Raw genomic sequence first — 17,637 nt, 5'->3', positions numbered from 1 at the left:
ATGTCTATCCAGGTTTCAAAGGGTTAAACAAATCAGCTTTTTAAGAAAAAATGGTCCCTATAAAGCTTACGAGAGCACACACAAACATGGGAGACATTAGTGGTGTAGCTAAAGAAATTACCAGTCTCCCTCGGTTTGTATGTACACATCGCTGAAAGATTCAGTGGGCTCTTTTGCAGTTTCCCAAATCATTTACAGCCTGTAGAGTCCAGTGGCATGGGCTTTCCAGAGAGTCTGCAGCAGTTTCGTTTCAGTAAGACAACAGTTGAAAAGTCATTAGTCTTTAATGATAAATGTGTAGATTTTGTGTTTTTTTTCCACTGGGAAACTACCAACCCAAAGCTATGTTAATGCTCTACTCACTGACCCACACGTGACCAGAAAAGTGTACTAACTGGAGGTGGGCTGCATAAGTCTTGGGAGCTAAATCCCCGTGAGTCACATTCCTAACCTCAGTTAAACCCCAACACAGGTCAGACACCAGCTTGTACTGTGATGATGTGGACATCCGCTTCAGCAAGATGATGAACTCCTGCAAGGTGCTGCAGATTCGCTACGCCAGCGTGGAGCGTTTGTTGGAGAGGCTGACCGACTTGCGCTTCCTCTCCATCGACTTCCTGAACACCTTCCTCCACTCCTACCGCGTCTTCACCAGTGCCGATGTCGTGCTGGATAAGCTCATCACCATATACAAGAAACCCATCAGTGCCATTCCTGCGCGGTGAGTGTGCCCCTGAGTGAGATTTAGTCACAGATTTTAACAGCTTACTAGTTTTAAATTGTCCTCACCAGCAATTTTTCAGTTACAGGCGAATACAGAAAGTTTGAAGATGGCACTTTGCTGTTGGGAACCGAGTGTTTTATGTCTTCTTCTGCTTACTCTGTGTGTGTACACACTCTGTGTGTGTACACACAGAGTAGAGCCTTGGTTGGTTGGCCAACTACCTTGATTCAAAGTGAGATATCATTCATCTTAACTGAACAAAAATATAAAAAGCAATACTTTTGTTTTTACTCCCGTTTTTCATGAGTTGAAATAAAAGATCTAATACTTTAGCTCTGTCTTTGTTCAAACATTTGTTGAGATCTGTGTTAGTGAGCACTTTGTAAACATATTCTATAATCCATGCAACTGACAGGTGTGTAATATCAAGATGCTGATTAACCCTTTCAAACCTGAGCATATTTGCTTAATTTCTTTCAAAAACATGGGAAAAGAAATTTGAAAGAAATTAGTAAAAACTTAAAGAAAATTACCTAAAAAAATAATTAAAATACACGAAAACATAAAAAAATATATATAATGTAAAACAAAAAGGCTTGGAAAGGCTTGGGAATCATAATAATTCTGTAGCACAATTTTAAATACTTAATTATAATAATTATACATACAGTATAGTTTTTTCCCCTAGATTTTTTCTTTTTCTTTTCCCCCAGACATTTTTCCCTAGCCTTTTAAAAAATTATTTCTAAATCTACTACTTTCTTACAATTTGTGGATAATTTTCTCATCAAGTTGCTTATTGCCTTTTTCCCCATGTTTTTGAAAAATTTTACCAATTTTCTGAGTTTTCCGAGGTTAAATAGTATCATTAGCACACAGGTGTCTTCACAGTAAAAGGCTTCTATGAAATGTGCAGTTTGATCACACAGCACAGTGCCACAGATGTTACAGGTTTTGAGGGAATGCGGCATTGGCATGCTGACTGCAGGATTGTCGTCAGAGCTGTTGCCTGTGAATTGAATGTTCGTTTCACTACCGTGAGCCTTCTACAATGACATTTCCGAAAAATTTGGTGTGGTGCATGAGCCAGCCCAGGAAATCCACATCCGACTTCTCCACCTGCAAGATGATCTGAGACCAGCCACCCAACAGCCGACGCAACACTTTTTTCTTTGGTTTTGCAAACCAGCTGTTGTATCGGCTGTCTGTGTGGCTGGTCTCAGATGATCTTGTCAGGTGAAGAAGCCTGATGTGGAGGTCCTGGGCTGGCGTGGTTAAACATGGTCTGTGGTTTTGAGGATGGTTGGAATTACTGCCAACTTCTCAGAGGACACTTGATACAGCTTATGGTGGTGAAATGAAATTCTGCTCATGGAGACATTCCTGCAATAAGCATGCCAGTGGCATGTTCATTCAAAACTTGTGACATCTGTGGCATTGTGTTGTGTCATAAAACTGCACATTTAGAGCGGCATTTTATTGTGACAGTCCCAAAGCACACCTGTGTAGTAATCATGCTGTTTAATGTGCATCTAGATTGGCCTGTCATTTGGATGGATTATGTTGGCAAAATGCTCAGAATGCTAAGATGGATTTAAACAATTTTGCTGACAAAATACGAGAGAACAAGGCCTTATGTATGCATAGAAAAAGTATTAGATCTTTTGTTTCAACTCATGAAAAATGGGAGCACAAACAAAAGCTCATGTTTTTGTTCAGTATATATACATGCCTAATGGATATATGCCATGCAGTTACATGCACAGTCCCCAAAGAATGAATCTTACTGACTTGATGACCCCCTGATGTTTTATTTAGCACCGTCATTATTGAAAGTTTCAATAATAACCAAAAACTTGCAAAACTAAAGACATTCCTATCAGCCTCAGCTGTAGTTCACAGTAAGTGCTGTGTAAGCATGCTAACACTAAACCAAGATGCTGAGCACATGGTGCTTATACCTGCTAAACATTAGCATGTTAGCCATGCCATTGTAACTCTGTTACAGTCTATGTGTTTGCAAACAAATGGTAGCTCAAAGCACTGCTGTGTGTATAGCAGGCAGCTTGCATGGCTTTAGACTCTTGGTCTTGTTACAATAAACCAACATGGGACAACAAGCTGAACTCCAAGGCAAAATGAAATGTGATCATACTTAGGTGCATCAGTCCAAAAACGGCATAATCTTTTGATTTATGAATGCGTCGAAGGCAAATTTAATTGTAAAACACCTTTTAGCAACAAGATAAATCACTGTGTTGTACATGTGAAGGACTTGAAATGCACGACAACATCGGCAAATCACACAAAACAAGTGTCTCAACCAGCAGACAGCAGTTTCAAGCAAAAGAGGACCTGCGTAGTGGTGTCACTGCAGAGTAACTGAAGTCCCTCTTCATTAAGTGTTTCTACCTTTGGGGATATTTTGCAAATTTTAACCAGCTTTTAATTAAAAAAAATGGGGGTACTATGTGTAAATGAACTGTGGTAAATTTCCCACCATCTTACCAGTGCCTAGATATCCCTTCTTCCCCCACAGCAAAACTCAAAATGATGTATTTCGTGGCTCTCTGGCTGTTGCTTGAACTACAGCTGTACTTCTGCATTTTCATATTACCTGCCACCCGTGTCGCCCTTTGTCTGCGCACTTTGAGCGCAGACAAAGTGATCAAGAGAGTTACACGCCCCTCTCTCTCTCAAACTCAGACTGAAATCTGATCAAACAGTAAAACTATGCAGCGGTTATCAGATATACATCAAGATAATTATACGAGAGTTTGTGAACACAAAGTAGGTGCTATACTGCTTCCTGCACAGTGAAAACAGAGGCTGAAAAAAAAAAAAAAGATCAGACTTTAAAACTAGGCAGCGCTGATCACATATAAACCAAGATTCTGTTACTGAGTTGCATTTCTCTGGCCTCAAATGTTTTCAGAAACATCTTTTAGCTAATCATTTGACTGTTATATGAGATCGCCAGCTGCCATTGTTTTACACGGAGCAGTTCACATTACGTCACCTGCCAGCGGGAGCGTCTGATAATGCACAAGGCATTCTGGAAGTTGTAGGTTTTCTAACTCTTGAGCAAAAGTGTCCTTTTTCTATTTATTCCGGTCATGAACCACCAATTTCAAAAGTATTTACAAGTTTCTACTGCAGAGATGGCCTAGTTTTAAGTGAGGACTCTCTTTATATCGGTGAAATACAACTTTAAACAGGAGAGTTATAATGGTTTGTCACATTAAAATCTTCCACACTGCAAGCCCGTCCATGTAGTTTATGACAACAGAAAAAGAAACCAAGTTAGAAATTTCCACATATTTTTCTCCTGAGGATGCAGCAACAGTGCTGTAATGGTGCAGTAAAAAGACGGAACTTACTCAGTGTCTGGATTTGTCTTTGCTCTCACGTGGACTGTAAGCAGCCCATCATGCTATCATACCTCTGCCAGGTGAGACGGGACTAGAGGAGAGGCAGCGAGAGGTCACACCAACACCTCTGTCCTCTGTCCACCATCACAGTTAATTGGGTCCTGCGTCCACCCATCTCTCCTGAACCCCTCCTCTTTTTTCTCATTCCTATCTTTTACCCTTTTCTGTTCTCTCACTTTTATTTTTCTTTCTACAAGTCTGACCATTCCTCTCTCCGCTGCGCTGTCACCATGGCAACCCTTCACTCTGCTGCAGGACCCCACCCTCTCCCTCTCTCCTTGTCTTCTCTCTTCCTCTCTCTCTCCCCTTCTCCCATCATCTGCAGCGGCTCTACGGTATTAAATATTGATGGTGGTGTTTTGCACCCAGACCCTGCTCTCCAGTCCTCCTCTCTCCTTCCTTCTTTTTGTCTTACTCCTCCCCACTCCACACTTTTTTTTACTCCTCACTTTTTTTCTTTTTGACTCCCTCTTTTCTCCCTATCCTCTTAGCCTCTTCCATTTCTATCTTTGCCATTATCACCTCCTTTCTTTCACTGTTTTTCAAATTTGGTGAGGAGACACAACATGGCTGCAGCTAACACCATACAGGGCTAGAGGCTTCCCATTCGCCCACTCCCAGCTAGCAATGTCGCTGTGGTGGAATCCATATCCACTCTGTTACTCCTCTCTCGCCCCCTCCCTCTCAGTCTCACTGTTTTTACCCCTGCTTTTTTTTTTTTTTTGCACTGCATCTCTGTCTCTTTCTCCCACTTCCCCTCTTTCGCTCTCTCTGGCTCCTGTTTTCTCTCTGTCTCTCTCTCCCCATGTCTCTGTGGGCCTCCCCTGGGCTGGTTGCTGTTGGCAGCACCCGTGCCTCCCACACTGTCACTTGACATGCTATTTATAGGCCTTCAGAGGGGGTGGCTCTCAGTGCAAGGAGGATGCTGTCTTAAACAATGTAGCTTAAATAAAAGAGGCAGGAGCTCCCGAAGAGCCCTGTGGTTAATGTGTTCCCTCTCTGCCTCTGTGTACCGACACCAAGTGCACCATACACCCCCATCATCACCATGTCTTCCCTTTCCCTTCTCTCCTATTCAGGTCACTGGGAATAATTACCTCAAATCCTCAAAAGTTTTTTTTTTGTCATGAAAGATGCTCTTGTTAATGCTCATTCTTCTTTCTATTTCTCCTCTTTTCACTCCGTCCCTGCAGTTCTTTGGAGCTTTTCTTTGCCAGCAGCCAGAACAACAAACTCCTGTACGGCGAGCCACCCACATCGCCACGTGCCAGCCGCAAGTTCTCCTCCCCTCCTCCTCTCTCCATAACCAAGACGTCCTCGCCCAACCGCCGTCGTAAGCTTTCGCTCAACATCCCCATCATCACAGGGGGCAAAGCCCTGGACCTGGCTGCACTCAGTTGTTCTCCCAATGGCTATGCAAGCATGCATTCCACCATGTCACCCTTCAGTAAGACCACCCTCGACATCAACAAGCTTTATGTGTCTAGCACCATGGCCAGCAAGATCCCCGATGAGGGAGACACCAAAGCCGAAGGCAAGGCTGAGGAGTCTGTCCTCAACAAGCAAGGTCAGAATCACTGTCCAAGGGATTTCTCTCAGTTTTAATGAGGTTCATGTGTAGTGTAGTAGCATTTTTACAAGCGCACTGTCATTGCTCATGTCTTGTATATATCCTCCACTCATACTACAGCAGCTTTCACTGTCTCTCCCATTCAGGTTAAAGTAGTACTGCCGTATATTTTGCATGAATAAGAGGTCTAAAGTAAAAAAAAAAAACAATCAGCTTATGAAACACTTTTTCCGTCCAGATCTGTCAGTGAGAGAGGAATGTGACGAGGACCCGAATCAGAGTGACGAAGCAGAAGCAGAAATGTCTCCTCCCAAATCACCATCAACACCCAAGAACGTCAAGTCCAAAAACTCTGGTGCAGTATGACTTTGTCTCTCTACCACCATTGTAGCGTGACCCAGTGTTTAAGTGGTTTAATGTCCGAGACCCTTTTATAACATCTTGTGATCTTCTCTTGAATCCCAACCCATCAGTTAAAAAACAAATGAGTTGGCAAGTATGTCAAGTAATTTGGCAAGAATGTAAGAGCTGGCAAACTACAGTAGCTTAGCACTCAGTGCTAGTGACATAGTGTACTTGCCAGTGGAGTGTCTTGGCGAATTATGATATGAAAAAAATGAAATCAATAATAATAGAAAATGTCAATAACAAGAACCATTAGTAAGATGGAGCACATTTAACAGGCCTGAAAATTCCAACTGGCAGATTGCATGACTTAACTTGTCAGAAAAACAGATAATATGAAATGAGCAGTTAACCCTTTAAAACCTGAGCAAATTGGCTTGATTTCTTACAAAAGCATGGACTACGAAATAAGAAAAGACCCAAAAATGAGCAATAAATGAGTAAAAAGTCCCCCCCCCCCAAAAAAAAATGAGTTAAAAAGAAAACAAATAACAAATAGTGGAAATTGTCTGCTGTCTCAGAACTGTAGAAATGGCTCATTTTAGCTCCAAATCACTTTTTCTGTGGAAATCAATAATATCAAAGGCAAGATGAGGTGTCAGTGTGATTTTTATCATCAGATCCATTTTTACCATCCAGTAAAGTCAGACTGTGTGAGAGGTGCATAGAGGTTGAGATGAGAATAGTAATTCATAGAGTTAAATAATACCTGGCTGCAGTGGACTGTATAGCAAACTTTTTTCTTTTTTTCAGAAAATGACAAGCGTAACTATGGCCAAATAAGGTCTTGATAAAAACCACCCACAGCCTCCTGGCCCTCCCCGTACCGCACAGAGAGGGACCATCCACCCCGTAGGTAGTCAGGCACAATTCATCCCCAGTGTGTTCTCTTCCCACGGTGCTGGATACAAGGGAAGCCAGTGCCGTGTGTGAGTAGGTGGAAGGAAACCTTGTACCTTAGCAACGATGTGCATGTTCTTCTATACCGCCCCCGGCTCAACGGAGGAAGGGAGGGAGTGAAGGAGGAAGGCAGAGAGGCAGACACAGTGGAGTGTACACCGTCACTACCACGAGCTGCAGGACACACTGTGCTGCGTATGTTTCAGCTCTCTGTTGCCCTCCGCTGGTCAACAGCTTCATTTGGTTAGACGCAAATATTATATCCACAACACCCTCAGTTTCCGTTTCAGCCTAATTCTGTCAGAGTCAAGGGAGTGTTCGCTGAAATTTATGTAATATAGGTGTTTGTCAAACAATGAAATCTTCTCAACTTAGTGAAAGTATCCAGTAATGAGGATTAACTAAAGGGTTTGACCCTTTGAAACCTGGATTGAAATCCATTGTCTTGTGCTGCATTCGGACGCCTTTCACAAGCATTTAAACCTTTGAAATGTGAGCAAATTATTTTGATTTCTTTTAAAAACATTAGTAACTTGTCATGAAATGTCTTGCAAATTTAAAAAAAAAAAATAGTAAAAGGTGACAAGAGAATTACCTGATATGCTAGAAAATAACAAAAAAACCATGAATGAACCAGGGAAAAATATCAAGAAATCTATATCTGTAGTTATTATAACTATATATTTAAAAATAGGTTACAGAAAAAAGTGTTATTATTATTTGTATTTATTAGATCCTTTCCTGTTTTTGTCCTTTTACTGTCTTTTTTTGACAATCTCAGGTAATTTTCTTGTAGCTTTTTACTAATTTCTTGCAAATTTTTGGGTAATTTCTTGTAAAGTCGCTGGTTACCTTCTTACCATGTTTCTGAAAGAAATCAAGCCAGTTTTGTCAGGTTTCAAAGAGGGTAACCTTATAAAAGTATTTCTGTTTTGTTTTTCCCCTGCGTAGAGTTTTCCCTGTTTTCCTTCAACAATGGCATGGTGGTGTCTTCTTGCCGGGAGCTGGACAATAACCGCAGTGCCCTTTCTGCTGCCTCAGCCTTTGCAATCGCTACTGCTGGTGCCAACGAAGGCACACCAACCAAGGAGAAGTACCGACGAATGTCGCTCGCCAGCACAGGTCAGTCACATAAGGGGATGCTACCTTTTGACCCATGAAGAGACATGTTGATTATAGAATTTAAGTAAACTACTGAAATCTGATCACATAAAAAAACATTATATAAGATTATAAAATCACCACAAAAACCTCCTTGATTACACATCTGCATGGTTTAGTTTGATTATTTATGTGACAAAGAAGCAAAAGGAATTTTATGCCTGATGACCACCAGGGGGCCTTTAAACAAATCGGACATTAAGTGCTGGGTTCAGCATCTAACTCAGTGATATTAACTGTCATATATGACTTGCTTTTATATTCTCTCTTGTATTAAAAAAAACAAAATCATCATTTTACCAAGTTAATGGGTTTTTTTTTCTTTCTTTCAATCATTTAATTGAAGGTGAAGGTGAAGGTTGCAAAGCTATAATGAAAAGTTCACCTCAAACTGCCAAGCTTAAATTTCCTGTTACTACTGTAATATGTTAGCTCTCTCCACATCATATCCCTGATGCTATTAGTTTCACTATCAGTATCTCTTTAAGTACGGTAACATTATCCAGCTGGCCACCAATGTCATCAGACGATGTTTGGTTGAATTGAAGTTGTTGACATCAGGTAACCGAAGTTCAGTGTCAGGACAATGTACTGATGACAGATGACGTTGATGTTTAGTTGGTTTTAAGTTGTGTTGTTCAGTAACCACAATCCAATGTCTTCCAAATGTCTCATGCCAACATCGTGTTGACATAGAATAAGGACATTTAGTCATACGACATGGAGACCAAAACTCAATGTCGGCAAAACATCATAAAGTTAATGTCCACACAATGTGAAATTCTAACGTCTTTAGACAGTTACAATGCTGTATACCCGATTTCCATTCCAACCAAACACTGCACAGCAAGAGTAAGGTCATAGGGAGAGAGGGGGATACAAATATGATTCTGGCTAAAGCATTCATATTAATTTACTTAAATTCAGCATTTTGTTTGAATAGTGTTTGACCAGTTGTGAACATGTTAAAAGTCTTTAAATATTAAAAAAACCCTGCATTTTCTGCTGTATCCGGAAGCAAAAGGGACAAAACAATAAGCAGTATGCAGGTGAGGCTAATTGTGCTACATCACACAGCTGATTGCTCAGTGTTGTGAATGTATCTTGACTGTAACTTTGTTAAACTTGGTTCCAGGTTTTCCTACAGACCAGAGGAATGGGGACAAAGAGTTTATCATCAGGAGAGCGGCCACAAACAGGGTCCTAAATGTGCTGCGTCACTGGGTCTCCAAACACTCACAGGTACAGTTCACCTCTCCTTTTATCATTTTCTCTTTTTTTTGTTTCAATCTATCTTTGTTTGACTTTGCTGAGTAAAAACAACACTTCTGTAATGACTCTGCTGTTGCTCCTGTGTTGGGCCTTAGGACTTTGAGCTGAACACAGAGCTAAAGATGCGGGTAATTGGCTTCTTGGAGGAGGTGATGCATGACCCAGAGCTTCTGACACAGGAAAGAAAGGCAGCTGCCAACATTATCAGGTTGGTTTTGTGTCATCATCGCTTGATCCTACATGTAGTCATGTATGACACATTTGTTTGTCAGCTTCCTGTGGAAAAAAAAAAGTTTCTGCTTTTGCCCTCTGCCTTCTGCTTTCTGCGTTTCTGAGTATTTCTGATGCCAACAGTCATGGTCCATGTTCAACAGTCATCCCTGGCCCAGACCTAAATCTGAGCCCTGGTGGACTTGCACAAAATGCACCTGAATGCTGACAGTGGAGCTACAAAAAAGTAGAAACTTTTCACCTTTTTTCCGAGCAGCAGTTTCTGAATATCTCTAGAGCATTTTATTTCCCGTGGGAAAGGACAGAGCAGGGTTTCACATTGGCACAGCATGGCAGAACTGGAGCGAAACCCCAATATGGTGTGCGATCTAACCAACCTGTCAGCTTGCCCTATTTCTACCAACAAAAAGAGAAATTAATACAGTGTTCTGGATCAAGTTAGGCACTTTTGGACAGGTCAAGTCCATGTATGTCAACTCGGGTCATGTCAATTGTGGACCAAGCTGTCAAATAATGGCACTATTACCTTTTTGTATGTAGGACTCTCACTCAGGAGGACCCTGGAGACAACCAGGTCACGCTGGAAGAGATCACTCATATGGTGAGAGAAAAATTACAAAGCCTTTTCTGAATGAAGAAAATCCTTTTTACTTTTTGAAATTGCTGTGTGTTCTGTCGAAATAATTTGTGCTTTTGTTGTGATAATGCTTTTACTGTGTGTGTGTGTGTGTGTGTGTGTGTGTGTGTCAGGCCATGGAGGACTGTAAGACTGAGCCATTTGAGAACCACTCTGCCCTGGAGATAGCCGAGCAACTCACACTGCTGGACCACCTGGTCTTCAAGGTCATACCATACGAGTGAGTGCACACACTTACATGTGCACGTTCATGCACACACTAAAGCAAATGTGCAAACACAGGAGATCTATACAACGAACAAGATACAGGCTGAGTAGAAGCGTGAAGGGAAGTACATATTGTGCATGTTGGTGTGTTTTTCATTGTTGATCATTTGAAAAAAAATGTTTTTCCTCAGGGAGTTCTTTGGTCAAGGCTGGATGAAAAACGACAAGAACGAGAGAACTCCCTACATTATGAAAACAACCAAGCATTTCAACGATGTATGTTCTCACTCTGCCAAAAATTGCCAATACAAATTGCGTGTATTACACATAGATAGATGATCATTATCAACAACATGTATTTTTCTCTTTTTCTTTTTGTCAGATCAGCAACAGGATTGCCACAGAGATCCTGCAGTGGGACGATGTTAACATGCGAGTGGCAGTGATCGAGAAATGGGTGGCTGTAGCTGACATCTGCCGCTGTCTCCACAACTACAATGCCATGCTGGAGATCACATCCTCGCTCAACCGCAGCTCCATCTTCCGTCTCAAGAAGACCTGGCTCAAAGTCTCCAAGCAGGTCTCTGACATTTCCAAGTTTGGCTGGCACTTAAGGAATAGTTTGCCATTTTGGGAAATGCGCTTATTTGCGCTCTTGCAGAGCATTAAAATGGAAAGATGGATACCACTCTCATGTTTGCATACTAAACATGCGTACTAACACTCAGCTACGGCTGAGTACTTGATACCTTTAAAATAATGGCACTTACCTCAAAATGAACCAGTACTGAGTTGTATCAAAACTTTTCCAGTCAAATGGTATCTGCATTCGATTCTTTTTGTACCCACATTAAAAGCAAAATACTATTTGTATGGTTTCGCCGTCAACCAATGACTGCAAGCAGCTACAACCAATACAGTCTGCGGTGTGGTGAAATCCATTGCAGTGTATTTGACGGAGTTGGCAGTTCAGTGTGCCCAATAGTTTAACCCTTTGAGACCTGAGCAAATTGCCTTGTTTTTGTTACAAATACATATGAAGAGGGCAATGAGAAACAAAAGAAGAAATGACCAAAAAATTACCTGAATTTTTTTTTTAAAAGAAGAAAAAAAATTAAAGACGAGGAAATAACATGGAAAAGTGCGTAAAAAATATGATACTTTTGTAACATCATTTTGAAGATCTAATCTAATAATTTCTTGCAATTTGTGGAACATTTCTTATCAAGTTGCTTGTTGCTTTTTCCCCCCATGTTTTTAAAAGAAATCACACCAATTTGCTCAGTGATGTCACTCCAGGTTTCAAAGGGTTAATAAATATTTTAATAATCTGAACACTTTCAAAATGGATTTGTCTAAAAGTTTTTTGGATGGGGAGGAATGGTAATGACATTTCAGGCAACAAAATGCTTCCATTCACGATGGATATCAAATGAAAGAGCATTTTAATAAATGAAATACTCTGTTGGTGTCGTTATCACTTTAAGAGTACTGGTACTGGTTTTGATACTTGTATCGTCAATTTTGAAGCGATACCCAGCCCGACTAGTAACCAGACAGTTAGAGGAAGACACTGCTCCCAGCCAAAAAATGCTTTCAGCATGTAAGACCACTTGTCATTTTTACACTTTGCTGTTTGTTCATTAAACCAACCAGATACAGTATCATGTCCTAATTTACTGAGCATTAGAGGCGCCGATAGGCAGATGTTTTTAACCTTTGGAAAAAGCCAGGCTAGCTGTTTCCCCCTGTTCATGCTAAGTTAAGCAAACTGTCCCCTTATTTTGGCCTCATATTTAGTTTATACATATGAAAACGGCATTGATATTCCCATTAACTCTTAGCACAAACATGCCTTTTTTCCCAAAATTACGAGCTATACCTTCAATATTATACCTTAGGTGTTGTCGATTCATTGGTAATTTTTTTATTTTTCATTGTTGTGTTTATTATTATTATTGTATGTTTTGTCTTACCTTATCTTATAAAATGTTATCATTATTATAATAAGCTGTTTTCCTCAAGCCATAATAAGCATTTCAAACTTTCTCTATTTTGATTGACTTGTATCAAAAATCAAACAGCATTTTACAAGTGAAGCAAAATGAAAGTAATACAAAGAGGTCAATAATGTTACTTTTGAATAGCACAGTCTTCAGGTCATAGACCTAGTAAATATAATAGAGAAGATTTGAATTACATTTTTGGCTCCTGCTAATAACCGTTATACTTTGATCCATTTTCTAGACAAAGACTGTGATTGACAAGTTACAGAAGCTGGTGTCATCAGAGGGGCGATTCAAAAACCTGAGAGAAGCTCTAAAGAAGTGAGTTTCTAAAGCTTTTCACTTTCCTGTTCTCAGGCATTGAGGGGGAGGAGTTTAAATTATTCCTCTTTATATCTTTGTATTATAACTCTGTGTCTCACCCTCCTTTTGTCCTCAGCTGTGACCCCCCCTGTGTTCCCTACCTGGGAATGTACCTGACGGACCTGGCCTTCATCGAGGAGGGAACACCCAACTACACCGAGGACAACCTGGTCAACTTCTCAAAGATGAGAATGGTGAAAACCACTAGAGTGCTGAAATACACACGATAACGTGCACCTTTTATCAGGGATGATCCGATCAAGTTTTTTTGCCTCCTAACCCAATCTGTGTCATTTAATACTGATTATCTGCCGATAACGGGTCCCGATGTGGTACTTGTATTTGCCTAGATTAGACAGCTGCACAGTGCACACATCAAGTACTTTAAAGTTATTAAAATCAATCCAGTGTATATTCTTGACAGTTTAGTAGCTCTGATATGCAGTACAAGAAAAAATGTCTGTCTCAATGTTGCCTAAGGGTTTCTTTATATTTTATTTTAACAAAATATCCAAGTAAACAAACTAAAATGTCTTTAGAGATTGCTAATAGCCTAGCACTGTATTAAAAGTACAGAACATTGTAAATGAGTAATAAAGTCCCAGCGTTCTTCAGTTTTACTTCAAAGTAGCGTTATGGCTGAACTTTATCATTTCCAGCTACAACAAATAAAAATCAGTCACAATCCTGCTTATTACAGCATTATAGTCAAACTAGTTAACTAAACATGAACAACAAAAAATTCAGTTCCTCTTAAAGTGGAGGAGCAGCTTAAGAAAAATCAGCTACTACTTACTGGAGGTGGAGCATCACATTAAAACCTGAATATCTCCTGGAAATTATGCTCTCTGTTTCAGACCCCTGTGTGATGGCAGATGTAAACAAGGCGTGTACTCAAAATAACCAATGACTATCAGTTAAAAATTGATTGATTAAGCCCGATATCAACCCTTCTGATCCAATCAGGACATCCCTACTTTATAATATTTCCTTCTTATATTGTTTTTATTTCTTTTCTCTTCAGATATCTCACATTATTAGAGAAATACGTCAATTTCAGCAAACGGCATACAAGATAGACTATCAACCAAAGGTGAGGTTATTCTTTGTCTGCATTATTTTATTGTGTAGTTTACGCTTTTTTAGGATATATACACTATTCAGTGGGAGTTATTTCCATCACATTTACAATTTATTAAAGTGTACATCCTACTAAACTTTTGTGCCAAATCTTTATGGCATCATGGGACTTTCATTTCTGAGTTTTGTCTGTTCATTATTGCTTTAGGTTGCAAAGTACTTGCTGGACAGCAGCACAGCGCTGGATGAGGAGAGCCTGTACGACGCGTCTCTAAGGATCGAGCCCAAATCTTCATCATGAGGCGGACTTTTCTTTCTCTCTCTTCCTCTTTCTCTCTCTCTCTCTCTCTCTCTCTCTCTCTCTCAACACCCATATGGATCAAGCTCCTTATTGTCATATGCACAACTATTAAAAAGAAGCAGTTAGTTGTTGGCATAAAAATAGTAGATCACGTTCCCGCCAACAATGCTGATTAAATGTCTATAACAATATAATCATGCAAGTACGAAATGGCAATCTGAGACATAAAATAGAGTAGATATTTTTAAAAAAAATAGGGATAAATTGCAACATATATAACATATGAAAGAAAACAATATGTATTTGAACAAACTGGGATGTAGTAAAAGTGTTTTCTTAATGAGAAAAATAGATATACAGAGATGTAAAACAGCGAGTAAAAATATATAAAGGTAATGTGACAATAGTGATGAAGTTCAAGAGTCTCGTGGCATGGGATGGAGCTGTCCCTAAGTTTGGTGGTGTGGGACTGAACGCTGCGGTGCCGCCTGACGTCAGCAGAACACTTTATGGCTTTGGTCCCTAATTATTTTGTTGGCCTTCTTCCTGCACTGCTGCGTGTAGAGGTCCTCTACGAATAGCAGCTTCGTCCTGATGATGTGCTGAGCAGTTTTCACCGTCCTCTGTAATGCCGAGGGTGGTGCAACTGCCATACCAGGCGGCGATGCAGCCACTGTGGTGGAGTGTACGGCAACAATATATCATAATGTACATATATTATTATTTGTATTAGACACAGTAGGCTGTGCCCTTCTAGTATGTGCTCCCCAATGGACTTGTTGTGTATAATCGTTATTAGAGACTGAGTAGAAGCCCAGAGAGGTTTTATTTATATAGTTACAGAGTATTTATATGTTATTTATCGTCTTAAATACCATTTTATGATAAAGTTATTTTCAACCACAGAATAAACAGATGAGAGTTTACAGACAAGATTATTTAGTCATGTCCTATTGGGAACGTGCAGTATTAAAGAGGCTCTCATTTATGAGAGATGGTGGTCACATTTGACACATGATGATCGACTCCCACTTTTCTGCTCAGATGTTAAAGAGAGAGAACTGTACATAGTTGCAGTTATCTTGAAACAACTCAAAACATTTTGCCTGATTAGTGCAGCAGCCTATTTGCCCTCAAGTGTGGAACATAAGTTGTGTAGTCCTTAAAATTTCCATCCTCGTTGATTTAAATTCAGTGCAGCAATGGTGGACTCCGCCACTAAAACAGCTAATTATTGAATTTAAATATGTGGAATGAATATTACAAAAAACAAAGTGGATAAAAGATTTTATTAAAAAATGGGGTGTGATTTGAGAAAAAAAAATCTAAAGGATTCAAACCTACTTTTTTTGTCTCAGAGAAATACAAGGGGTGAAAAGTGGGACCGCTGTGGTGGCTAAAGTTGAATCATGTGCTCTGATGTTTTATGTAGCCACTGAATGACAGAGAGATTTTGGAGTGTTGAGATTCAAACTGAAACAAGAGTACCTGCTGATTTCTGATTGAGCCGGGACACGTGTTTTCAGTTTGGAGAGATGGGTTTTTATGCTTTGCTTATTATCACTTTACTCCCCTGGTGGGCAACATGTTGTATATACAGTATAAGCACCGGGCAGTGTATGTAGCAGAGGTAACCAATCTTGAGCCACTTCAGGAAGTTAAATTCCCAGCTTCTACACTCAGACAGTCAGAGCATAGTTTTTATGGTTAATCCTCTTTGGCCAGTGCATTATGGTTTTGCCTTAATCATGAAATGGATTATATACCACAAAAGTATGTAAACTATTTTGTTCTACGATTTGCCAATGAAGCAGAAATATTTGCTGTGTACAATATTGTGTACAGGCAGTCTGATGCATTTCCTAACGTGCAATGTGTTAAAAACATATCCCTCGAAATGTGTTATCCTTATGATCGTTCAACTCTGTAATAACTTTTCTGTGTATGATACTTTAAAGCAAATGTTGAAAACAACTTATAAGTGTAACACATTCTGTATCCTGTCTAATGTGTTAGCAGGAACTATACAGTAGTAATATTGTGCTTATTCTTGGAATATTTATAGGTATTTTTTACAGGCTTTGTATAGAAAAACACCTAAAGCTTAAGTGGCAGGCATGTACCACTTTCACGTGTTCAAATCAAATCTATATCTAGAACAGTATGTGTACTGTATTTAAACCCCACCCTTGCACATGAATCTTTACCCTCAAACAGGCACATCAAATGTTTGCAGTGAGCAATACCCAGTGGTATGAGAATTATCTTTCAGTCTATTTCAATAGCTTGAGTAGTATTTCCAGTTTTGTATAAAAGTGTATTCTTTCCTGATTACCTCTTGTTAATAAATCTATTCTTTCTCAGGGGGAGAAGTGTCTTCATGGCTGCCAGGTTTGTTTGGCACTGTACACCGAGCGAGCTGCATTTGGTTACTGTGTGCTGGCAATCAGAGGAGGGGGGTGTGACTTATTATTTATGATTTATTATGTGTATTATTTATTGTCTTGACCTTCCCCTGAGCTACAGATATTTTGCCCTCATTGTCTCTGAGTGAGTGACTGGGGGAAAACTTCATGACCCTCCCCCTATTTCTATGGTTCAAGATGTATGTTTTGGTGAAATTTTGAACGAGATGTGGAATGAAGTGATTGTGATGAAAATATCTGGAAAACATGAAGCAATGAGCAACTTGGCAAGAAATGTTAAAATCGCAGGAAATTAGTAGATTTGGAAAAATGTCCAAAAACTACATTTAGAGTTATATCTACACAGGCTATTCAAAAATATTCTAAAGAATTATTATTATTATTATTATTATTTTCTGGTCATTTCCTTGTTTGTTTTTGTTTTTTAAACTTTTAATTAATCATCTTTAGACCATTTTCTTGTACTTTTTTAATTTGTTTTTAATTTTGGATAATTTTTCAAGTTTCACATTGCCTTTTTCTCATGTTCCTTTTGTGTGTGTGTGTGTGTGTGTGTGTGTGTGTGTGTTTTTAAGGCACTCTCCTCAGGTTTCATATGGTTAAAGCTTAGATTTTATCATATTTCCTGACAGAAGGGTTCATCGCACATGGTGTGTTCAAGGACTGTCAGAAATGTGAAAATCCAATGATAATTTAGGCTTTTTGAAGTTATTTAAATGGAAAAAAAAGAAGCATGAAGTTATATATCCTTCCCTTAAACCAAAATATAAACCATAAATCCCTCCCCGGTGCTTAAAAATATTAATTGACATGCCTCTCCTGTCTTTCACCGCCCAATCACTTCTCATAAATAACGAACAGTCCCTTAGCCCAGAAACTTTGCGTTTGTAGCTTTGCTGGGGGAAGCTCGAAGAGGGGGGACA

The 17,637-nt window shown here is 39.6% G+C and overlaps 1 protein-coding gene across 1 annotated transcript in view; it reads left to right on the top strand.

Annotated features, from left to right (window-relative positions):
• The window catches only part of LOC121942768 (ras-specific guanine nucleotide-releasing factor 1-like), a 43,737-nt gene extending 27,083 nt beyond the window's left edge, over positions 1-16,654 (top strand). Inside the window, exons 14-27 of the mRNA XM_042486020.2 lie at positions 473-721; positions 5,349-5,722; positions 5,964-6,080; positions 7,982-8,152; positions 9,327-9,433; positions 9,559-9,671; positions 10,235-10,295; positions 10,445-10,551; positions 10,730-10,814; positions 10,921-11,118; positions 12,786-12,865; positions 12,984-13,101; positions 13,932-14,000; positions 14,196-16,654. Coding sequence (XP_042341954.2) covers positions 473-721; positions 5,349-5,722; positions 5,964-6,080; positions 7,982-8,152; positions 9,327-9,433; positions 9,559-9,671; positions 10,235-10,295; positions 10,445-10,551; positions 10,730-10,814; positions 10,921-11,118; positions 12,786-12,865; positions 12,984-13,101; positions 13,932-14,000; positions 14,196-14,288 — 1,942 coding nt within the window. The 3' untranslated portion in view covers positions 14,289-16,654. The remainder of the gene's footprint in view (positions 1-472; positions 722-5,348; positions 5,723-5,963; positions 6,081-7,981; positions 8,153-9,326; positions 9,434-9,558; positions 9,672-10,234; positions 10,296-10,444; positions 10,552-10,729; positions 10,815-10,920; positions 11,119-12,785; positions 12,866-12,983; positions 13,102-13,931; positions 14,001-14,195) is intronic.
• The last annotated feature ends 983 nt before the right edge of the window (positions 16,655-17,637 follow it).

The sequence above is a fragment of the Plectropomus leopardus genome, chromosome 1 (assembly GCF_026936395.1).
Source record: "Plectropomus leopardus strain MGB_pleo_1.0 chromosome 1, ASM2693639v1, whole genome shotgun sequence".
Lineage (NCBI taxonomy): Eukaryota > Metazoa > Chordata > Actinopteri > Perciformes > Serranidae > Plectropomus > Plectropomus leopardus.
The sequence above is the reverse complement of the archived record's forward strand: the minus strand, read 5'-3'. Positions and strand labels throughout refer to the sequence as shown.